At 42.6% G+C, this 25367-nt stretch overlaps 1 protein-coding gene across 4 annotated transcripts in view; it reads right to left on the reverse strand.

Annotated features, from left to right (window-relative positions):
- The window catches only part of SH3KBP1 (SH3 domain containing kinase binding protein 1), a 336343-nt gene that overhangs the window by 147562 nt on the left and 163414 nt on the right, over positions 1 to 25367 (reverse strand). For all 4 annotated transcript variants that reach the window (XM_044937139.2, XM_025276217.3, XM_044937141.2 and 1 more), the window contains 2 exons: positions 22474 to 22577; positions 10804 to 10933 (listed from right to left, as the gene is read on the reverse strand). In XM_044937139.2, coding sequence (XP_044793074.1) covers positions 10804 to 10933; positions 22474 to 22577 — 234 coding nt within the window. The remainder of the gene's footprint in view (positions 1 to 10803; positions 10934 to 22473; positions 22578 to 25367) is intronic.

Here is a 25367-nt window from a genome sequence, read left to right on the forward strand (position 1 = left end):
TCTACCATTAAGCCTGTCTCTAAAAGACTCGAAATGTGCAGAATAGCTCCTGAACATTGACTATGTATCTGCTGATGACAATGATGCTCTAGTTCTCTATTAGCCACACTGTGCATTATCTTCCTACAGGTAAGGTGGCCTCCTAGTACCTAAGAAAGATACACCAAATCACTGCTTGCATAAACTGTCAAAAAATGTCGAAGTCATTCATACACACAAGTGTCAGTGCAGGAAAAAACTGTTAAATGAAAACAGAAAAAAATACAGAAAGGTCATTAAAAATCGCTAACATGTTTCAAAATCAAATCTTTTAAACGATGGCTGTGTTTGTTGTTGCTGCTGTTTTCAATAAAACAGTAATTATAAGCCAGGAAGGGGGGGGGCAAGGAGGAAGATCCCAGGTGTACATTTTAATTAACTAAAGAACAGCATTTATGAGCAAGAACAGAGGCCATAAGAATAAGGAACAGCCCATAACAAGGGGGTCGGCTGCAATTTACAGGACTGGATGCAAGTGTACAAACATGGAGAACCTCCCTGGATTAGCTATCCATTCATGTGTTTATCTGTTCATTGTTTTGGGAAATATCCCTGCTGGAGATATAATTTCGGAGTCTAAATATTATGTCATTCCCCCTTTAACATGTTCTCATTTTGCCGTATGGATTCTTTCTGTGTGATAAATGGCTTGTATATTCTTTTCTGGTTTGGAAAGAAGCATTTGAGAGTGGAATAAAGAAATGGTTAGTGAATAGAAACCATCATCGTACCACCACCCCGGCCCCCAACCACCACCAGCACCACCAGCAGAAGGCAGCAGGGCAAAGGGAGTAGGGCAAGGCTGTTACAGTTTCTCAAAGAACGTGAAGGATTCTTTTTATCATTCCTCATTACCTAGAAACATAATATTTTCAACCATTGGCATCCTGATTTCACTGAGCTTCTGGTTTTAGGGATTTGCCACCTTCCGCACTCACCTGGATAATTTTGCATTAATCACTGTGAGAAATACTCTTTACGTTACACAGGGAGAGGTTGCAGGGTCATTCAACCACACAAGCATGGGCTGGGAAGGAAACACACGGCAGATCTGTCTTCCAGAAATTCTGGCAGCCTGCTTCTATCACTTTCCAGTGTGATACAAGTTAAATATCTGAATATCTAGATTGATGAAAAACCTCAAAATCTAGTACCTTCCCTTTGGTGGGAAAGAAAGGTGGCTTTTCATGCTCACGTCTGTTTGGTGCTGTATCTTTTGGTCCCTGGTGCTCATAACACACACTACTGTGGAAAATATCCTTATGTCATGCTTGGCATGCCACATGACACCCGAGGGCAAGGAAACCCAAAGTGTGGTCTGTGGACTGGGGCCAGGTCATGAAGGGTTCGTTACTGAACACTGGGTAACAAGCACGGAAAGTGTCTGTGCACAGAAACACTTATAGCAGTGCGTGCTGGTGTGACTTCCAGACGTGTGGCCCACAGACTTGTCTATGTGAATGGAGCACAGACCAGCCTTGGTCGGTCTGCTCCCGCAGGGAGGCACAAGAGGTGCAGCACATGCGCAGAGAAGGCACGCCCAGCAGGACCAGGTTATCTGTCCACAGGGGGATGGAAATAAAAGTACACTTTGCCGCAGACAGTTTGAGAAGCCTGGCTCTGGAGTTCATGCCAGAACCTTCTCTTTCATAGTCGTGTATACATCTCTATGCACACATATGTGTATACGTCTTTATGTACACATATGTATATATGCACACTAAGGCGGATGATTTTCCATTGCCGTGAGAATAGAACAAAGCTTCCTCAGGTTTGATATGGCCACTCATATAATTGGTTGAATTACAGAAAAGTCATTGTCCATAATTTCCTTACTATTCCAGCACCAATCAATTCAAATCCGTGAGCTATTTCTATTTATTTTCAGTTTTACACTCACATGTCTAGTGCTTACTGTGTGGCAGGCCCGTTCTAAGAACTTCACGAGATTCATTCATCAATCTCATTTATCTCCATCCCCTCAACTTTTGGCAGCTTTCTTTCCACTGCACCAAAGGCTACATCCCGGTCCTGCCAAAAGAAGTCTGCCGTGTGGTGATTGGCTGAATGAGCAAAGCAAAATATCATTTCTGGCATGGACTGTTCATGCCCACTTCTTACTTCTTTGAACCGCGCAATGAGGCAATGACTTACTGATTGACCCACTCAGTAAAAGCAATAACCGCGAAGGGCTGACATCTCCATGAGAAGCCATCTTACACCACTCCAGAGGCGCAGATACTGGGACAAATACATATGCCATGACCAGTGTTACGGATCCCTTCTCTGCACGCATGGTTCATGCACACATGTCACACATGACGGAGGCACAAAGCAAACAAGACAGCGCTGGGGGCTGGTGATGGGAATGCTCCTGCAGCACACACCAAGGAGACGGCACTTATCTCAGGCAAATAAGCCCATGTCCTTGGATGAGAAATTCACAGACACTTGGCAGAAGCATGAGCAGCTCAGGGGAGTGCAGCTGCATCAAAAAACACAAGTACCCAGATCTTATCTTTACAAATGCCTCCTGCTGTTAAGGTCACTCACTGTAATAGCGTCTGTGGCCCTCCGTCTTTCCCGGTGCGGCTCGGTACAGAATTGTCCCTTCAAAGGTAGTCTTTCCTGACAGTGAATGAGAAAAGAGAAGGGGAGAGAAAAACAAGAGGGGGGAGGGGGAGCAAGTGATGGCAAAAGAAGGAAGAGGGAGAGTCTTTAACTGAACTTGTCTTCAATGAATCCACTTTAAGCTTCATCCACAAAATTAATTAGAAATCATAAAGGCAGAGTTTAAGAATGTTACAGAATGAGCCCAAAGTCCCCATGCAACCATGATGGCAATGAGCCCCAGAACTGAGGCTCACCTCTCTGATGTCTGGCCTGTGGATTATGCCCAATTTAAACCTGGAAGCCACTTCCACATTACACCTCAAGAGCAGGAAAATCACAATTAACCAGAGGAAATCTAACCAATCAGTTTCCTTAGGTAACTCAGTCTTCTCTGCAGAGTGCGTCTCGAACAGAATATAGATTTTGGTCCATTATCTTTTATCTTCTACCCCTAGAGCCCAAGATGATACAAACTGATACTCATGACCCCAAGAATCTAAACAAGGCACAGAATCCTTTTTAAAAGATTTTTCATTCTTAGTATCTTTAAGCAAGAAAATGTACTAGAATTCTAGAAAAGGGTTTTTATCAATGAGGTTTGAAACCAATCGTGACTTCCATGTTGATGTAAGGGGTTTTCTGCTTAGCACCAAAGATGCCAGAAAACCCTCTTTCTTAAACCACCTTAATTGAGGTTTGCCATATCAGTCATGAGACTGCACTTAAGCATGAGGACATAGGACTCACCCAGTGTCAAATTATCTCCTTTTTTGTTGTTACAAGTAGAAGTTAACAATAGCATAAGACTGGGCACGTGGCTAAAGCCCAAATCTCTCTGGAATCACGAGTAAGTACATAGACTACACACACTGCCCCAGTCTGAATGGACGAACACACACACACACACACACCCTACATTAGGAGGTAAAATGGTTTAATAAAGACAAACAATATATGCATTACTCTAAGTTATCCAAGAAACAGATCCTATTATGGTTGTGAGCTAAATATTGAACTGGAGGCCACATAGCTCCCTCATAAGAAGTTATTGTTATAGCTCCCTGATAATAAGTTCGAAGGATGAAAAGGTAGGCTACGTTTACAGAGAGGCAGAGAGGAAAACTGAGTGACAGAAAGCAACTTGTCTCACTTTTTAGAAACACTCTAGGAAAATGGGAAACCCCATTAGGGACCATCATGTCAACTTCTGGGCCATGTCACTCCTAATACATGAAAGGAACTGTAACTGATCAGATCAACAAATTAAATGGAATCAGGTATTGCCAATTTCTGTGTCCTACAGACATGGTGGACTGCTTTGAAATCTTCCCTTTTTGACAGATGTGCTCCAACTAACAAAAGCAAAAACTTAGACATTCAAATCACTGGCTACATAGGGGAATCAAAGAAACAAGTGTTTTAGATGTTCTCGTTAGACTTGTAGCTCTTAAGGACTTGATGACAAAGCGGAGCAAGTAACAGTGGCTGGTTTTTATTTGGGTGAATTTTCATCCTGCTTAACTTCAATCATTAAGGTAGCATTACTCCTAAGGAATACAGCTGTCTTGTGAGCCAGATTCCCCCCATCCAAGAACTGAATGGCAGCAGTTCTCTTGGTGTCACAAAAAGAAAAAGAAATCAGTATTTCAATGAACAATTTTTCAATTATTTTCAGAAAAGTACTTCAGTGTTTCAATTTCCTCCAAGTACAAGAGAACCTCCCTTTGTTCTTCCCCAGGACCAAGTCTGAGAATCAATGAGGTAGACATGGCGCTTCTGTCTCTGAATGGCCAAGCATTTCTGTAAAGGTCCCCCCATCCACTGGCAGTGAGATGACTGCAAGAGGAGCCTGGGCTGGGGGTGAGCAAGGACACACACATTCCATCTAAAGAACAAGAGAGATGGGCCATGGAAAGGCCATGAATATGAGTGCTATTTATTTTATGAGGTGGGGGGGATACTCTACTATTAAATACTAGTATTTGAAGGCAGAAAACTCTGTAAAGGGGAAGGATTTTTCAATTTCAACACAAAATCATATGCTTACACTAGCATCTAATTTTGCCTGAAACTCTATTTCATCAATTTGCTAATTGCTCCTTCCTGCCACCAGAACATCATATACAAAACAAATATCATTTAATATTAAAAATAAAAAAGTATACAAATACCAAAGCATGGTGGATACCAGCCTGGCTTTAGTTTTTATAGGCATTGGGCATTAAGTAATCCATTTCTCACAGCTAATGAAAAAAAATATTTCTATATCATGGGGGTGGTTTGGCCTAAGTTTTAAAAGGCCACCGTCTTTGTCTTCACTTGACAAGTCACTAAAGTATCTGAACTTATAATTCAAAAATAAGGAATCAGGAAAATAAGAAAACCAATTAAAACTCAAATATCATGGTTATTAAGGGTTATAGAAAGAAAATGCAAACTTTCTCCCTCTAAAAACTATGGGAAAAAGCTTAAAACATTTCTGTAGCTAAACAATGTTTTCTTTAAAAAGAAAAACAGGAATGCTTTTTAGTTTTACAATTATTTCATACTCTTAAGAAATTAAATAATATCAAAAAGATGTTAGAAATAGGAAAGTCACATATCTTAAATGTGAAGCAAACAAAGTATGCATGAAATTGAAATTGGACAATAGTCATATCTGGATTTCTTTGCCTCTACATCCAAATAAATCTTATAGATCAAGATACTTTCTGATTATAATTTAATACCATAATATAATATCAATATAATTCATAATCAGTTCTATTTCACATCATTTAGTCAATACTTGCATATGCAAAATTGTCACTGAAAAGGTAACTAATTCATCATAATCTGTGATAATTAGATGAAATAAGTTAAACTGTACTCAGATTTGAAATTTGTTGCATGCTCTGTGAAAGGGTAAACTACAGGCCGTAAGAGAGGCAAAACTAAAGTGCATGCAAAGTACAGGCAGGAAGGCTCACCTATATGGTGGCCTCAGAAGCCAGGACACACCCCAGACTCCATCTCACTGGGCTTTAGTGTTCACACTGATATCACGTTAGAGCTCTCAATTCCCTTCCATCCCTGACATAAGACCTTGCCCACACAAGTAAACCCTTAGATGTTTTGTTTTTTAAAAATCTAATTTAATTTTTTAATCTAATCTAATTTAAAATCAATTTTTTTCACTGTTAATCTCTTACACGGGAGCCCATTTCATTCTTCAAAAAAAAAAAAAAAAAAAAAAACCTCCCTGTTTGGAACCATTTTGCAAGCCCTAATGAGAGAAGAGATCTGGGTGATAATCATCAGTGGCTAATATTCAAAAAGAAACAGAACCAGACATTATGAGCTTCCAAATACACTGTCCACCACCACCTATGAAGCAGCTTTTTACCCCTACCCCCCAAAATCTCTCAGATCTGAATCTAATCAAGGCCCTAGATCTAATTACCAGTTTATAGGACAACAAAGTAAAGGACACAGCAGACATGAAATCAGCAAAAGGCAAGCTGTGGGGAACTAATGGACAAAGGACCCCACTTACTTCAACAAAAAGGTGACATGGAGGAAGAACCTAGAGATCCAGAGACTTGAGACATACCAACCAATTACATTGTATGTACTTTCTTTGGGTGCAGATTCAAACAAACAAATTGTGTTAAATAATAGAAGAGTATTAGGAGAAAGTGAATATTGACCATATAGGTAATTATTGTGAGGAATTACAACTATTATTGTTACTATTAGGAGTGATAACAGTATTTAAGATATCCTTTTATTGACATTGAAATTTTTATGGATGAAATTATATATTTGGGGTTTGCTTCAATTATGAGGGAGGATTGTACAGTGGTGTAATTGCAATAAGCTGGCCACAGCCTGCTAACTGCTGGAGCTGGGTGACAGGTATGCAAGGGTTCATCATACTATTCTCTCAATTTGTGTATGTTAGAACATTTCTATAATAAAGAGTTGAGAAAAATCTTTTTGAAACGGCACCTTTAAGGTTTCATGAATTCTATGAAAGGTAAAGGTGCCTTCAAATTAAATACACAGCAGAAAGTTTCTGCTGCTGCTAAGTCGCTTCAGTCGTGTCCGACTCTGTGCGACTCCATAGACGGCAGCCCACCAGGCTCCCCCGTCCCTGGGATTCTCCAGGCAAGAACACTGGAGTGGGTTGCCATTTCCTTCTCCAATGCAGGAAAGGGAAAAGTGAAAGTGAAGTCGCTCAGTCGTGTCCAACTCTTAGCGACCCCATGGACTGCAGCCCATCAGGCTCCTCCGTCCATGGGATTTTCCAGGCAAGAGTACTGGAGTGGGGTGCCATTGCCTTCTCCAAAGTTTCTGCTACTACCTGACAATTAATTTTCTTATTCAAGATAAAATGTTTAAATCAACATATCAACCAATACAATTGCTGTAACTCTTTCCTTGATAAATTAGATTACCCTGAATAAAGATCGAAAGTTTATAGATTTTCATAACCAACCATCATATACAAAAATACATCGGGGCAGGACTTCTCCAGTGGTCCAGCGGTTAAGACTCCCTGCTTTCACTGCAAGGGGCACAGGTTCGATCTCTGGTCAGGGAAGTTCTGTGTGCCATGTGGAGTGGCCAAAAAGAAAAAACACCAGGGTTAAAGAAAAGCAAGTTCAAGCAATTTGCATATGTCATTCGAAGCTAAAAACGCCTCCACAGAGTCAGAAAGGATTTAGCAAGCATTTACTGAATACCTACCATGTGTCAAGCTGTCTGGCACACTTCCTTATAAATATAATACAATGTTTCTTCAACTGCACTCATCCATTGGTTGACAAAACTCAACTGAGTAACTATCCCTAAAAACATTCTAGAAGTAGAAATGTGAAGAGTACAAATATCAAATGAGTTTCTGCACATACAGGTGTGTCTATGTGCATAACAAAGAGATGTATAAGGATACATGAACACAAAGTTTTCTTCGTATATACTAGGATACAGGTTTTACCTGTCTTTTATATATATATATATATTTTTTTTTTAAACTTCTCCTAATGTCTACTAGCATTTTAACTGAGAAGATTTTTATATGACATCACTAGGGTCCCTAAAAATTACCAAAATGGTATAAAACATTATGAGTTTGACTTTCCCCCAGAACCATGTATTAATTATGCAATCTCTGTGAAAACTAACTGGTCTAACAAAGACCTTTATTAACTACAGCTCAGCTCATACTAGAGTAAAAAGCTAGATATCTTTTGTGCATTAACTCCATTTGTCTTTCTCAGTTCTATGATAAAAGTAAATACACATGTATTACAGCTATTCAAGATATTGTCCCTGGGGCAAACTGCACAAAGGGTTCACGGGACCTCCCTGTACAGTGGGGGTTTTTTGGCAACTTTCTATGACCCTACAATTATTTCAAAACAAAACGGTGTTTCTTTTATGAAGTAAAGTACCCTGAAACTAACTCCATTCCCTGGAGATAGACAATAAGCAGATTCACTCTAAAACCAAAGTTTCCATGTAGACAAATCCTACCAGTATACATAATCTCTGCATGTGATCTGATCTAATTATATGTATTTTACCATCTCAGTGTAAAGAGCTACTGAACAGCCTGTCAGAACAGTGAGAGATGGTATTTCTCTCTTTCAGGGGATGATCTCAATTTAGCAAGCCCTAGGGACATGATAATCACATCTGCTTTCCTCTGAAGCCCTTCATGACCACCATTGTCCCTACATCCCTCTGGGACTGGGCTCTCTCTATCTGTGTATCTCACTGTTCCTCACACACCTGGCTAGCTGAGCACCTGCGCACCTTTTCTCAACTGCTGCTGGTTTGTGCACCCTCTTTCCTCAGTGTGAGCTGACTGAAGACAGGGACCCTAACTGATTTGTCTCTGTATGTCTCCAGTGCCTTGTACAGCATCTTAGTAACAACAAGGGCTAAATGAAAGTTGAATGAAGACTAGAAGACAAGAAGGAGTGATGGATGGATGGATATGGACAGCCAGAGACATGGAGAGAAAGGCCCTCTTCTCCTTAAGTACACATACAGGAAGATTACAAAAGCCATGCATTTCTTTCACAAGCATCCATCCTTGTTAGGAAACCAGGCCTCTCTGGAGGCCTCAAACCCCCTCACCAGGGACAGATCCTGTGAAAACTAAACATGGCTGCTGGAATTATCAGGCTGTCCCAGGCCTGAAACGGCAGACTCGTAACTGACTGAGAGTGCTGGGGACAGCAGTCTCTGAGAGAAACAGCCCTTCTGAGCGTGTGATGAAAGGCTAAGAGATGGGGGGAACCATTCCACTCTGTCTCCTAACCTCCTGCCTCAGAAATTCCAGCACCATGTGCTTTGAGCTGAGGAGTGAAGCAGGGTCAAATATGCACATTACTGACTTGGAGGAAGAGGAGATGGTTTATTGCAACAGTTCCAAGAACACAGGAGGCATTACTTCTCTGAGTTCCAGCTCTGGAAGCACACCTAACATGGCAGGACACCAAGAGGTCAGGGTTCTCCCAAAGATGCGGTCCAATACCTCTCCAAATCTCCTTTTCTGCATCAGTAGAAGAATCTCAAAGTAATTTCCAAATGTAGAGAGAATGCTTCAGTGAGCACAGTACCAACTGCTGTGTAAATAGCCTCAACATACTAACAGGCTATGTCCCAAGGGTTAATCATGATTAACAATGAAGGTGACCATTTATAGAGGGTCTTCTATAGGTGAGGTGGTTTTTATACATTCTTGCCATGGGAACTCATAACACACTTACCCATAGGAATAATGGTATGATGGATGACCTGATTTGGTCCTCCCTCCAAGAAAGCCCATCTAATGCACAATAGCCCTGAGATACAGTATTGGTATTACAGGACCCAGTCACAACACTATTCCAGTGTCTGAAAGGAGAAGCACAGCACTGAGAACTCTCGTGTGCAATCTGTAAGCCATAGCAAATGCCAGTCTCATGGGGTCAAGGACACTTCCTGCTGTCCTGCCCATAAGCATCAGCTGGCCTACATTAGCAGAGAATTTCCTTATCCCAAACCAGAGAATGTAGGAGTCTCAAGATGCTTCCTTTGCCCCCAGATCAGCTCCTCTCTTTCCTATCGTAGATCCCAGGATGGAATGAGGTTCAGGGGTAGGAGCCCCAGACTTTGGACGCCACTGAGCCGATCAGTCAATGCCACTGAAACACCAAGTGAAGGAGGTGGCCCTAGCACGACTCCAGAAATGGCTTTACCTCCACACTGGGGATGTGCCCAGTCATGCCACTGGTTGAATAAAAAGAGACACAACTAAGTGGCAAATACCACTCAAGTCAGACTTTTCCAAATAGAAAAGAAAGCAATTTAAGAATTATTTTGACAGGACTGAGCTGTCCTCTTCTTGTTAGGAAGGAACGTCTGCAGCCCCCGCCAGTGCCAAAGCGCAGTGACACAGTCGCGCCTCTACGACATTCACACGCACGACTGCGGCTCAAGACGGCACAAGAGGTACACAGACGCTCACATAAGGAAGTTGGGTTAGCAACTGGGAGAACAAAGCTTCCCGGGCCTGACCTTTTGCTCCGTGAGCTGGAAAGGGCAGCAGAGAAGCTGGAGGGAGGAGAGCTTCAGGCCCTGGAGAGAAAAAGACCTGGAGTTCGTTCTCACCATTGCAGTAGGACATGCGTGCTCACCTGACGTGGGGCTGGACCCTCAGCTGGCTTGGCCCACGTGTGTCCTGAACATCATTCTTCTCCCCACCAATGATGTTGTGTGTGTGTGTGTGTGTGTGTGTGTGTTGTTTTCTCTAAGTTCCTCAAGAGATGCTGTGAAATATCAACAATCTCATTTGATTCATCTTAAAAATAATTATCAACTTGCAGGGAGTGACACTTGAGAAGTATACAGAGGTACGGCAACCTGGGCCATCTATGGGGGAGTGGGAAGGTCGAAAGTCACCTATCCAAAGATAATAATAGTGTGCGTCTGTGAATGTCACACACTTACAGTGATACACCTACTAAACCATGGTGGGTTAAGGCAGCAGAGCCAGGAAAATACTCATGAGCTTCTGTCACAGTCACTTAGCGAAGGCCAAGGAACAGAGGGGAGGCTACAGCGGCACCCGTGGGTGCCCCTACCCCCTCCTGTGTGGTGGGAGGACTTCCTTACTTGACTTGGAGAGCTGATCATCCTGGGAAATGCCGAGGTCATCCGACTCCCCTGACAGCTCCTTGATGAAGTTGGAAGGAAACATTCCAGTCTTTCCATTGAGAACACCTTCCCACCATCCTTCTTCTACCTGCACACATGTGAACAGAAGAACAGAGGCAGGACTCAGGTTAGACGTGGTGTTTCCCAGTTTTCTGTCCCCTCTGTATAGGGCCAAGTGCAAAGCCCATGCAAGGAGAGCTGCGGGACCCAAAGCTTCCAGGGGAACAGGGAATGAGACGGCAGACCTCACAGAGCCTCGAGATTCAGGCACAGGAAGGGGGTTTAACCCAGGGACCGTAAACGCAAGTGGAAAAGAATTAACACTTTATTTTCAATAACCTCCAACTGAAATTTGCCATCTCCTTTGGGAATTTAGGTAACATACCAGACTAAGAGAAGAACCTGTGATTTGACACCAACCAAATACTATTTTCATATCGCATCATAGATACTGTGGGTATTTCAAGATATCGTTTGTACTCATCACTACTTTGAAGTGGTGGTAGTTATCACAGCTACTGGGAGACCTTGTTATTTAATGTATTAATAAGAAATTATAACAAGCAAGTACACATAGATTAATATACCAAAATGGCTCCCTTGGTAATCCTATGTGTTTTATGTGTGTGCATGCTCAGTAATATCTGACTCTTTGTGACCCCATGGACTGTAGCCCATCAGGCTCCTCCGTCCATGGGATTCCCCAGGCAAGAATACTGGAGTGGGTTGTCATTTCCTCCTCCAGGGGATCTTCCTGACTCAGGGATCAAACTCGCATCTCTTGTATCTCCCGCATTGGCAGGCGGATTCTTTACCACTGTGCCATATGTGTTTTATATTATGCATATGTTACTAGTATTTAAAAACTGAGAATGGCTTTCCTAGATTACCAAACCTAACCAGACAGCCTAACAAAAACTGCTTAAGAATCTATGGAATAAGAACTTGATCAGAAGGTAGAAGGACCCTCTGCAGGTTTCTGGAAGGTTTCAGATTACCCTGAGATGAACTGATATGGGATGAAGGGAGGTAGGGAGGGCAGTCAGACTGCAGTGACCTGGGTGGGAGAATGAAGGCTGGATCTGGGGAGGGGCAACAATGAACAAGGCATTGACAGATTTGAGGATCTATGAGGGATCTGCTGGTCTGCAGCAACCAACTAGCTGAGCTGAGTGAGAGAAGGGTTAAAAAAAAATCATCCTAAGTTTCTGTGATGAAGCCACTAATAGAAGAGCAGAGGTGAGAATTGCGAACTGGCTTCTTGGAAGAAAATAACAGAGCATTTTGAGCACTATGAAGTATTCAGTTCCCAGTAATGGTATGGTATACTAGAAAGAGACCTAGAAACTTTGAAAAACAATTTTAACCATGTGCACATATTACCTACTCAAATCAACAAATATAATTTAAAAGCTTAAATAATTAAAACAGAAAATAAAATTAAGAGTCAAAGGCCCGTTCAAATCATATTCTGAAACTTAGCAGTTGTGTGATCGTTCAGATTTCCTACTGACTGAACCCTGACTTTCCTATCTGCACAACGGCATGATGGGTACACTTGATGTGTTAGAAATAGATGTATTATGATTCTACACTAGGGGCTAGGGACACAGGACTGTACAGGACATGTTCTTTTTTTCCCCTCAAGAAGGTGACAATCAATCAAGGTAGAAAGGGCATGTGGTTTAAAGATGGCAGAGGATGGGAGTGACAAAAACCTAGCAAATGCAAGGTAAAGAGATAAGAAAACACCATGACCTAGCACAAACCAAATGTGTTACACAAAGTTGAGCTCATCGAGATCTGGGATGCTAAAGGAAGACTTGGAGAAAAAAAGGAATCAAAGTTAAGGTTGGCCTTAAAGAGTAGAAATATCAGGTATAAGTAGGGGAAGGTAAGTGCGAGATATTCAGGGGAACGCTGACAGAGCCTCAGAATGAAGACAAACAGAATGGCATTTAAAGCATGTGTTAGGGAACTCCTGGGATATCTAGACTCACAGAGTGGATATTACATCTGCGTGATCACAGAATCTTCAGGAAAGAATCCAGATAACAGCACTTATGCATGACTGTCCCTATTCAATACCAAATCACAGCATTTAATAGCATTTCCGCTGAACTCATTCCATGTTTCTATGTCAACTCTACTGATATGTATTATTCTTTCAAGGAGCTTTTTATAGGATTAGAATGGTTAGGAGGCTTTGTCATAACCCTGAATATAAACAGTTGCACAATTTGTAGCATGGGGTCCTTTGTGTTTGTCCTGAATAAGGAACCATAAAATGACCTTCTTTCTCCCAGAAATCGCAGGGCAGGAGGGAGAAACCAAGGGCATGGACCGCAAATGAGCAGCTCCTGTCGCCATCCCCAACAGTGCAGGGCAGCTGGGCCAATTCTGTTTGATTCACTTTGACAGTATCTAAAATGCTCCCGTTCCAGTAATAAGCGGCTCCAGCTCGAGATCCCTGAAGGAAGTGCTCCTGATGTGTGGGCTCGGCAGGCTGCCTGCTGGGAAAACAGGGGTGTCTTCACCTCACCACACCCCCATATGCCTGCAGCCCTGTCACAGCACAGTCTGAAAGGAGAGGCCAAAAGGGAACTGGCAGACGCCTATCATTAGCCTTGCAGCGCACAGAGGAGCAGACAATCAAACCACTGCTCATCGCCCAGGGGGGTACACTTCCCATTACAGGCGCCATGGAGGGTGTGTCTGTACCCAACAGCAGAGAGAGCTGCTCAGTGCTATTTCCTCCTACAGACTACTGCTCTGGTTGCAAGATTCAGGCTGGAGATAGGAGACAAATGATCCCCACCCTCACATGATCCCTCTTCAGCGATATTCCAGTTCGACTTCCTGCAGCAAGATGAGGACACTGAAGCCCATGAGGATTACAGTCATTCATGAATGGTTGGATGGATAAATGAATGGATGGCAGGGAAATCACCCAGGAGAAATCCTCCATGGGGGGCTATGAAGCCCTGATTCCTCCACAAAAGGAATTTTCCCTTCTGTGAGAAGCAAAATGGACCAGGAGACTCTGACTATATTGCCCGCTGTTCTTAATTAGGTAACACCACACTCAGGCCTGTGTGCCCCTCCCAATTTCACCAATATTTAATGAGCACCTATTTTGCATTGCCCTAGGACCTCAGGACAGATTCATCAGTGAACAAAACAAAGATTCCATCCTTGAGAATCTTCTACAAGAATGGAACATGCAGAGTCTGCACACCACCTGCTTAGAAATCAGGTTGCTTATGCTTATGTTTCTATATTTAAAGAGAGAAAGGAATGCATCCATTTGTAATAAAGTGAGGATTATGGATGTTACCAAGGGCTTATAATTTCTTTCCCAAAGCAAGTATTCAGGTGGGACAGACACCGACCTTCTCTGCACCAACACACAAATATCAGCAGGCTTCTGCAGGCCTGGGCTTCCAGGCTGAGAACAAACCCCTTGTACCTCCAAGACCAACCCTGCCAGGTCTGGAGCCCACGGCTGTGTCCCAGAGCTGGGAGCAGGGCAGCTTTACATGGCAGTGTTTGAGAAAGAAAGATGCAGTAAAACCACTTAGACCATTGTGTCTGTGGGCCGTGCACTTAGTAAGCCTTCACAGTCACCAGCATCTAAGTGGGTTCAAGGCCCATGGAAGTAGTTTTCAGCTCTTAGCCCTGTTCCAAGTTGCAGAAGAGGCTGGGAGAATTACACTTCCATCTCTAGCTCCCCAACTCGTACAAACATTAGCAACATTTTCAAGGCACTGATGGGGATGCCTGGGAATACAGAGGTGACCCCAGTTACTCAGAACACAGGTGCATCGATTTTACTGCATGTTGCTTCACTGTGCCTCACAGATACAGAATTTTTTCAAACTGAAGGTGTGTGGCAATCCTGCCTCAATCAAGTCTATCGACACCATTTTCCCAACGGAATTTGCTCACTTTGTGTCTCTGTGTGACATTTTGGTAATTTTTGAATATTTCAAACTTTTTCAGTAGTATCATATTTGTTATACAGATCTCTGGTGATCTTTGATGTTACTGCTACTACTGCTGCTAAGTCACTTCAGTCGTGTCCGACTCTGTGCGACCCCATAGATGACAGCCCACCAGGCTCCCCCGTCCCTGGGATTCTCCAGGCAAGAACACTGGAGTGGGTTGCCATTTCCTTCTCCAATGCATGAAAGTGAAAAGTGAAGGACCCAAAAGCTCACATGATGGTGAGCATTTTTTTTTAGCAATTTAGACATCATATTATTGTATACTTAATAGACTATCAGATCAGATCAAATCAGTCGCTCAATCGTGTCCGACTCTTTGCGACCCCATGAATCGCAGCACGCCAGGCCTCCCTGTCCATCACCAACTCCCGGAGTTTACTCAGACTCACATCCATCGAGTCAGTGATGCCATCCAGCCATCTCATCCTCTGTCGTCCCCTTCTCCTCCTGCCCCCAATCCCTCCCAGCATCAGGGTCTTTTCCAAATAGGATAGTATAAACATAACTTTCATATGTACTGCAAATTGAAAAATTACTGTAACTCACTTTATTGCAATATTTGCTTTAGTGCAGTGGTCTAGAACCCAACCTGCAACGTCTCTGAGATATGCCTGTAGGTCCTACATCACTGTTGAAGTTTTCCCTCTCAACTGTACCAAGGAGGGGAACAACAGATTCGCCAAGTCTAAAATCTACTTCAGGGTATAAGCAGCAAGACAGGAAAGGTCCATTTAAGGGTTGCTATAGCTTTTCACATCCAATTGCCCTTTGTTACCCAAACTTCAGTCAGAAGTATACCGGAGGGGACTTTCCCGGTGGTCTAGTGGCTAAGACTCTGTGCTTCCAATGTATGAGGCCTGGGTCAGGGAACTAGATGCCACATGCCACAGCCAAGAGCTCGCATGCTGCAACTAAGATCCTGCATGCCACAATGAAGACTGAAGATCCCAGTGCACAACTAAGACATGGTACAGCCAAATAAATTTTTTAAAAAACTCACTGGAGAGGCGAGTGTGAAGAAGGGAAGCATGGGGGAGGGCGAGGCTCACAGCAAATGGGTACTTGTGTTTCGTTGTTTCAAGAGCTGTTGTGCCATTCTTTCCAGAAAGAAACATGGTTACAAGTTGAGCTCTAAGGAAAGGCCCACATCTCAAGATCACTCAAATTTTTGTCAAAACTTATTAATACTTGGTAGTTTCTATGTTTCTGGGAATGTATCCATTTCTTCTAGCTTGGCCAATGTGTTGGCATATAATTGCTCATAACAGTCTCTTCAGTTCAGCTCAATTCAGTTCAGTTGCTCAGTCATGTTCGACTCTTTGCAACCCCATGAATCGCAGCACGCCAGGCCTCCCTGTCCATCGCCAACTCCCAGAGTTCACCCAAACTCATGTGCATCTTATGATCATCTATATTTCTGTTGTATCAGTTGTAACTTCTCTTTCACTTCTGATTTATTGGAGTTCTTTTCTCTGCGTGAATCTAGCTAAAGAGCTGTCTATTTTATCTTTCCAAAAAACCAGGTCTGAGCTCCATTGATCTTCTCTATTGTCTTTTTAGACTCTACTTCATTTATTTCTGGTGATCTTTGTTATTTCTTTTCTTCTACTAACTCTGGAAATAGCTTATACTTTTTCTTGTTCCTTGAAGGCCTTATGCTAAGTGAAATAAGAGAAACAATGCACAGCACAGTGGATATAATTAATAACACTGTATTGTGTTTTTGAAAATTGCTAGGAGAGATCTTAAATGTTTTCATCACAAGAAAAATACTGTAATTATGTGTAGTAATGGATGTTAACTAAACTCACGGGAGAGATCTTTTTGCAATATATACATATATCAAATCATTTTGCTGTACACCTAACATTAGTATAGTTATATGTCAATCATGTCTCAATTTAAAAAAATTATTCAGAAATAATTAAATGAGAATTACAATAACAGTCATTTCTCCTACCTGTGAGAGGTATGGGGAAATATTTTAGAAAATTTTCAAGCTAGAAAAGCATCAAGATACTTTTTAAAAAGTTTTTAAATTGAGATATAATTCATTTAAATGTACAGATCTTAATGGTACAAGTCAAACAGTTGTGATAAATGCATGCATACACCCATGTAACCCATACTTCTATTAACATACAGAGCCTTTCTATCGCTCCAAACAATTTCTTTGTGTTCCTTCCTAGTCAATCTACCTCCAAGCAAGCACTAATCTGACTTCTATCACCTATGATTGGTTTTGCCTTTTCTAAGAACTTTATGTAAATGTGCTAAGACATGGTTTTACCCTTTGAATACTGCTGAAAAAATACAAATTGTTTCTGGAAAACATTTTTTCTATTTGTGGAACTGGTGGGAAAAAATATTTTTGAGGGAACCACTTTCTGAAGCCATAAATACCTACATTATTTTCTATTTCCATTGCTTTAAATAACCATACTTGTTGATCTGGGGACATGGAAAGCTGGTTGTGCCAACTATAAACATGTGTTATCTAGGTTCTAAATGCCCAAGTCAACATTTTCCCCAAATTGCTACGTCTCTTTGTCTGATTACCTCTCCGGGCAGGACCATACCAAGAGGAAGTTGATTTTTATCCCCTCCCCTTATTCTTCTGAGAACAAGCCTATTCCACATGAGAGGGGTTCCTCAAAAAAAAAAAAACCTATAGGGTAATGACTTAAGAAAATATATATGATACATATTTAAGACTTAAGCAAATGCTGTCCAATGAGAGAGAGCAATATAGCCACGATTTTCCTGACAATGGCAAGGGTTTCTGGTACGGCTCTTACAGACATCCTTCAGCAATGCTTGAAAGTCCTATCCTTCAAAACAGCTACATATCAGATCCTGTTAACAGCTGAGCAACTTCAGTCAAGTTTCTTAACCTCTCTGAGCCTCAGTTTCCTCAGCTACAAAACACAAATACTGATCACACCTTCCAGACAGTGATTTCTGTGATGACCAAATGAAATATCATGTATGAAGGAACTAGCACAGTGCCCTGGCATGTGGTAAATACCCTATAAACATCAGCTTCCCCATCCCATCCCACTGGCCTTCTCTGCAGTGTAGAATGAAGGGTGGGGAACCTCTTGCTGGGGGATCAGGGGCAAGTCTGGCTCTTACTTTTGTAAATAAAGCTTTATTGGAACACACACAGAGAGACTAGCTACAGGCTCGTCTACAGGCTAGTCTAGACTGCAATGACCAGTCTGCCCCACTCCAGACAGAAATGTCACAACTGTGTACTTAAAAATGCCTACCAAGGATTTAGCCTGCTAGCTTTCCTTTTGGAAAGTGAAGTCCCATTAACTTCACAAGAACTTCTGTCCTCCCTGCAGACCACTGACTGCTCCCCAGCCAGGAGGCAGAAGCACTTTCCTGAGTGACCTTCACTTTGCCAGCCCCACTCATCCCTGGACCGCCCCACACTCTCCATTTCTCCTCTGGCCATGCTGCAGAGACCCATCCGAGCTGAGCCGGTAACTTCAGCCAGAAGTGCTGCCCCCCTCACCAAAGGTCAGGGCCATGTCCCCCCAGACCTGCTCCAGTTCACTGCTCTTCCTGCCAGCACACAACACGGTTAAAGAGTACAAAATACGTAGGTTTGAAGACAAAAGGCTAGTGGTGAGAAGGAATATGATGTAATTTGAAGGTTTAAAAACATGGTGCCAAATTAGGTATAGAAAAGACAGCTAAAAGTTTGGGAGGTGAGGCAGTGTGGAATTTTAGAAGAATTATTACTCAGCTCATTGCTTAAGGGAGCTCATTGCTTCCCTTAAGTTGTCCTCAATCCACTTCAAGGAAACCAGTGGTGGGACTTCCCTGGTAGTCCAATATTTAAGACTCTGTGCTTCCAAGCCAAGGGGCCCAGGTTTGATCCTTGGTTGGGGAACTAGGATCCTATATGCCACTTAGTGTAACACTCCTAGTTCCAAAAAGTTTAAAGAAAACAGTGGGAATAGTAGAGGATGCATCATGGATGCAGAGAAGGTGGAGCTCAAACCAACAAACACATAGTTTAGGAAAACACCCTGGCCCTAAGAGGGATGACTATACATTTTTAAGCTAAGATTACATGTTAAGATGGACTTCCCTGGTGGCTCAGAGGTTAAAGCATCTGCCTCCAATGCGGGAGACCAGAGTTCGATCCCTGGGTCGGGAAGATCCCCTGGAGAAGGAAATGGCAACCCACTCCAGTATTCTTGCCTGGAGAATCCCATGGACAGAGGAGCCTGGCGGGCTACAATCCACAGGGTCGCAAAGAGTTAGACACGACTGAGCAACTTCACTTCACTTCACTTCTACATGTTAAGATATAAGTATATCATTTTTTTAGGATTCTCTACCTGCTTCAGCTGTTCTCAAGAACTGGTCCATATATTCAAAATCCTAGGAATTGTCTCTTAGGGGCAGGGGGGAAGTAGGGGCATGTGTTTGTATAGCTTTGTAACACTGTAGAATTAATCTATGAATCAATTTATCAATAAAAATATAATCTATATGCACATACACATCTTTCTCTTGGCAAACAGATTGATACTATAGTATTGCAAAGCTATTACTATGGTCTTATCATAACCTGCTCCTGTGATTTAAGGGATTTTGTTTATTTGGGATTTTTATTTTGTTTTTAGTATTCAGTGGCATTAGACAGTAGAAACCTACTGGCATTTATATAACATCTGTTATAGGAGAAAAGGACAGACTTTATAAGATAATGCAATATTAGAATAAACTTCAAAAGTAGGGAAATTAACTTTTGGTGATATAATTTTAAAATATGGATTAAAAGGTAAACGTTTATGCTTTGTTTTACAGAAATAGCAGAGGCTACCCAGTTAGTTTTCCCTTTTCCTACTTGAGGCAAGCCCAGGACGAAGCCTAGCACTGAACGGGCATGGATGGTAAAGAGGCTGGGCCCACAGAGGGTGGTGAAACTCTTCTTCCAGGAAAGGAGAACACCAGCCCTGCAATCATCCCTCTCCCTTAGCAACCCTCACTTGGTTCCCCTGGAGTCAACAGACAGATGAGACTCAGCAATAATTCCAGAAATTTATTAAGAACTTTTATCTTGATTTGTATTTGTTACAGTATTATTACAACATTAAAGGGAAAACCATCTTCTATGGCAGATCCACTTTCAATTCTGGAGCCCTTTCTGTCTTCGATCACATGCATTGAGATAGACTTCAGACAATTATATTCAACTGCTCCTAGTGAATGTAATTTTGTGACTATCTATTCATTTATTTTGAAAAAAAACTTTTCATACTTCCATGTATTCATTTACTTATTCAGCAAGCATTTATTAAAGTATGTGTTAGGTTTCAGGCACTATTCCATGTACTATGAATATAAAGATAGAGAAAAACCAGATCCCAGCTGTTGAAAAGCTCTCAGGTTAGTGGAATATAACAGATAATTACAACACACAGTATTGTAATAAATATAAAGGCTTCTGTATTTACCATCTTAAAGGCTTCACAATCTTCTAGCTGGGTAATATACCTTAATTCACACAACTATTCCCTTTCTTGATGATTTTTTCATTATCACGAGCATTGCTGCAATTAACATGTTTAACATATTTTTTTCTGTAACCATTTTCCATGAATAAATTTCTAGGAGTAAGATTACTGAGTCAAAGAGTATTAATTCAGATTTTTATAGCTCTTGATGCACCTTGCTAAACAGCATCAAACAAGGATCATAAAGATATATCATAAAGTCACCATTTCTTCTAATCACTGCCAAGTCTCACCACTAAATATTTTTTTAGGATTTTCAAAAGGAGGTACCCAATCAAATTGTCTTAATTAGATTAATTAGTAGCAGGTTAGAACACTTTCTCATGGTTCAGATTTTTATTTCTACTTGTGGAATGGGTGTTTATATCATATCTATCCTTTATCATTCTTATAATAGCTTCCTAATATATTTTCCTATGTTACATATATAAAATTTTTTCAAATTTTTTCCTGTTTGTTGCCCTCTTTGTTTAGCTAAACTCACTTCAAATCATACCAAGATTTTAACTCTTTTTTTTTTATTATTAGTCACAATCGTTTATTTTTTTCCCCTGGAATTTCTTCCCTGGTTTCAGTCTTAAGAACTGTGCCAGTCTACCATTGGCATAAATGTTCTACTCTGGCTGTCCATTCATTTTGCACTCATTCAGCTTTCAACAAATGTCTCCTATGTGTTGTGCTTGGCACCAGGAATAAAACATGATGAACGACATACTAATTCAAATGATCCAAAACTGGGAAACTGGCAAAAAGCGGGTTACTGCATGTCCTCCCACACTGGGAACCACACTGATTGATTCTCTAGGGACAAGTATCTTTGCTTGACACACCGTTTACTTTTTATGAGGAGAGTTTACAACTGTGTTAGTGCAGATGCTAACTGCTAGAAGACCAAGAACAAAGTGAATGAGTCTTGTCAGATAACCATGAAAATAACCTCTGACCAGCAGAGAGAGAGATTCATCCCCTAGAAAAGATGACCTCAGAGGTTCGTCTCACTGCCCTGTAGGATGCAATGTAGTTTCGCATCTAACTTAGCAATCTTACTCAAGCGTTTTTCTCTTTCAATCATTTATAAACACTTTGCTCTTTCACCATTCTCTTTGAGTCAGCCTTACCATCTTGCAGATGCCCTCATTAATGGGTTAAATAAAGCTTTGATGCATGCTCCCTTTACGTTTATACGAGAGTCCAGAAATCTGTCTGCTGGCATCAGCCCTGCCACTCCCACCCACGTCATACTTCACTTAACCTCCTCCTTGACTTCTGGCTTCCTAGTTTTTTTTGTTTTTAATAAATCATGGGTTTCTGTAACATTGAATGGTATGCAGGAAATGAAAGCAATTGGAAAACTATCACTATACACAGATACATATGTTGAATCAGGATGAATGATCAGATTCTAAGTGCGAAGCCCAGGATGCTCCCGCCCTCAGGGAGTGGAGCCCCAAAATCCCATGCCAGGGTCTGGTGGGACATCTCACCAGCAGGCCTGGCTGCAAGCAGCTGGGACCACGCAGGGACAAGGTAATGTAGGGCAGTGAGAGAACAAAGGTCTCCACCCAGGTGGACCTAGCTTCAACCCTCAGCCCTGCCTGTTATAGCATCTCTCAAGCCTCTTTCTTTATCTACAAAACTAAAGTGGTTATGAAGAGTCAATGGACCAATGTGTAAAGAATCTTGTCATGCCCATCACATACTAGGTCTTCTATCAATGTCACTTGTTTCCTTCCCTCTGAATCCTCAGTGCTCCCCATGACAAATACCGAATCCATCCTTTAAAGTGGATGTGGTCACTCTGGATACCGAGAGTCTATGAGTACTTGAAGCAGAGGAGGAAAGCTATGGTACTGGGTTGGCGTTAGCTAGCATGCAGTGAAGAAGACCACAGTTTTAAATGGTCCACATCTGCCCTCAGCGGGTTGGGAGGCACACCTCTCTAGAATCTCTTCTGGAAGACTGAACCGGATGATGTCCCCAGTCTCTTGAGTCCTAACATCCCCCACAGCAAGGCCAACTAGCCACAGGTGGGTTCTGACAGTCCGTGAGAGGCCCTGCACCCACCCGCCTGGCACACGTACCTCTCCCACCACCTCTATGATGTCGCCGACTTTCAGCTCGAGCTCGTCATCGTTCTGCGGCAGGTAGCTGAATGCCACCTGGCACCGACGCCTCCGTCGCTCGCCTGCATAGGAAAAGGAAAATATTCAGATCCAGCTCTGGTCTCAAAAATCGATTTTAAAGAGAGGCATCCTAGGCATGCAGGCAAATTAAGCTGACTTGTCTCAAATATGCTCTCTGGGACATGGCTAGAGGCATGGCAGCTCTGGTCTCTGGGAGAGAGGCAGGAGAAAGCAGAGCAATGCTGCTTGGTCTTTGAAAAGCTGCTGGGTCAGAAAGGCATGGATATGAGAAACTGATCTGGTGGTGCAGAAGGCAAAAGCCCACCCCGAAGCGCTGGAGCACAGTGTTGCCTTAAACGGTTTTCCATGGACAGGGCTTTGTATTTGCTGCTGGTGACTTTTAATGAAAGCTGATGTGATAACAGTGGAGGGAAAAGAATGGTCTGCTTCTAATGCTAGCGAGGCAGAGGAAATTCTTCCCAAATGTGCAAAGGAAAAGATAAAGTATTCTGGCCTTTCTCTCACTAATCATCACCCTTTTAACATGCTGGAACTCAGGCTGATAAGCAAAGGCTGATTAGATTTCAGCCTACTCTTGGTACCATTCCAAATGCCCCACAGGGGATCAGCAAATCCACTTCGGTCCTCTTCTCTCTGTCCCAGGGGAGCCATTAGCAGGATCCCTGGCTGCTTACACAGAACCAATCCAGGAACATCAAGAGAAAAGCCAGGGCCACACTTTGCTTGACTGAAGGACACTCAAAGTCACAGCATCTCACTCCCCCAGTGTGGCCCCACTGGGAGGTCCTGGTTCAAAGCTGTTCAAATCCGGATGCAACTATCCACGCCACAGACATGCACTGTGGGGAGACAGAACATGCACATGGGTGTGTGATGGGGCTTAGTGGGCAGAGACAGACAGCGGAGGAGGCCCAAGCTGCACAGAAGTGGACCGGAGAGGGGCACTGAGACCGGCATTGCTCAGAAGCTTATCGCTCAAGGCTGACCACCTCACCTCATTCCTTCCTGCTGCCACATGGCCTCAAACGCCATAGGGATCAACGACTTCAAGGCCACACATTTAGAAGTGCTTATGTTATTTTTGGATACTGCTTACAGGGACTCCTTTCCTTTTCTAATCTTCCCTGAAACAGCCAGTTCCCACAGGAGTGACCAGTGGCCACACTGAGACCCCCATGCAATGTGATGTCATACAGAGGGGAGGCCTTGGCTACATCTGATGTGCTGATTGACATTTATCCCAAGTCAATGGCCTAGTTTTCTCTGTTCCATTTTTTTTCTGCCCGAACCTCACTAAGGAAGAACAGAGCTGAACAAAGGGAAGAGGGCAGAAGTTGAGAACCAGCATGTCACCTAACCACGACTTTGGTGATGACGCGAAAACACTCCACCCCCTTGTGAGAAACCACAAGCTGCCTGGTCTCCATAAGTACCAACACATGGCTCTCAAGCTGATTCCCAGGTGCCAAGTACACTGTTTGTGGACAGAGGAGGGCAGCCCCAGCTCTCCTAGGAACAGAGGGCTCACCCAAATGGCTCTTCCCAGGCGGGAAGTCCACAAGAGTCATCTTAAGGACAAAGAACTCCACTGCTGTGACTCCCTTGATGGAGCAGTGGTTAAGAATCTGCTTGCCAATGCAGGGGACACAGGTTCAATCCCTGGTCTGGGAAGACCCCACATGCTGCAGAGCAACTAAGCTCATACACCACAACTACTGAGCCTGTGCTCTAGAGCCTGGGAGCCACAATTATTGAGTCCCATGCTACTAGAGCCCATGCTCCACAACAGGAGAACCCACCACAATGAGAAGCCCATGCAGCGCAACTAGAGAGTAACTCCTGCTCGCCGCAACTAGCAAAAAGCCCATGCGGCAACAAAGAGCGAGCACAGCCAAAAATAAATAGAATTAAACAATTTAAAAAAGAACTCCACTGCTTTCCCTGGCTTCCAACACAAAGGAAGGCGAATCAAGCCCTCTGTAATACAGGATACAGAGTTTCATTCGAGCCACGAGTCCAGATGACCAAGTGATCATGGCATCATCTCCTACTCCCTGTGCCTCCGCTGCCCCCATCTACATCTCATAAGGTGAGGTTCTATACATCTTTAAGAGCTATATTTGTTCATGTTATGTTCAAAGCAAACTCTGCAGATAGAAAACTGAGCATGAAACAAGTAAATGTGACAACTGTCTGACACCTCACACTCATAACCACGGAGGTCACCTAAGTTCTGACCAAAGTGACTTTAAAATAACATCTGAAGACCTATTGCTAGCTGAAGTCATAAAACTCAGTTATATGTGAATTCGTATCTTCACCAAATCCTTTGTAAAAAGTAGCATCTAACCCAATACTACGTAAAGGGCGAAGGAGAGACAAGACTAACTCAGCAATCAGGACCTAGAACAGAATAGTATTTCTCGAGAACCAAATCTTTCCATATGACATCTGTAGAGCCCCACCTGGAATCAGAAAGAAAAGCACACTAACTAATCTCTCTCTGCCAGGCTACTCAATATTTCTTTTTTTTTTTTTTAAATATTTCTTAAAAGCTTCTAAGGTTATTCAACTGGTGGCACAAAGACCTATAAAGCACACTGCCAACATACAAGACCAAGAAAAGTGAGCCCTGAAACAATGACCCCCTCTGACACTGGGATTGTTTCTGTTCTTTTCTAAAGCACCTCTGACACCCATCACCCTAACTTACCCTACCAATCACAGCGGTGAAAAAGAAAAGAGCCAGACTGAGCAACCATCTTGGAAATGAAGCAGCTGGGGCGCAGTGACTTACCCAAGGTCACCAAGCTAGCAAGTGGCAGTGTCTC

The sequence above is a fragment of the Bubalus bubalis genome, chromosome X (assembly GCF_019923935.1).
Source record: "Bubalus bubalis isolate 160015118507 breed Murrah chromosome X, NDDB_SH_1, whole genome shotgun sequence".
In the NCBI taxonomy this organism is placed as follows: Eukaryota; Metazoa; Chordata; class Mammalia; order Artiodactyla; family Bovidae; genus Bubalus; species Bubalus bubalis.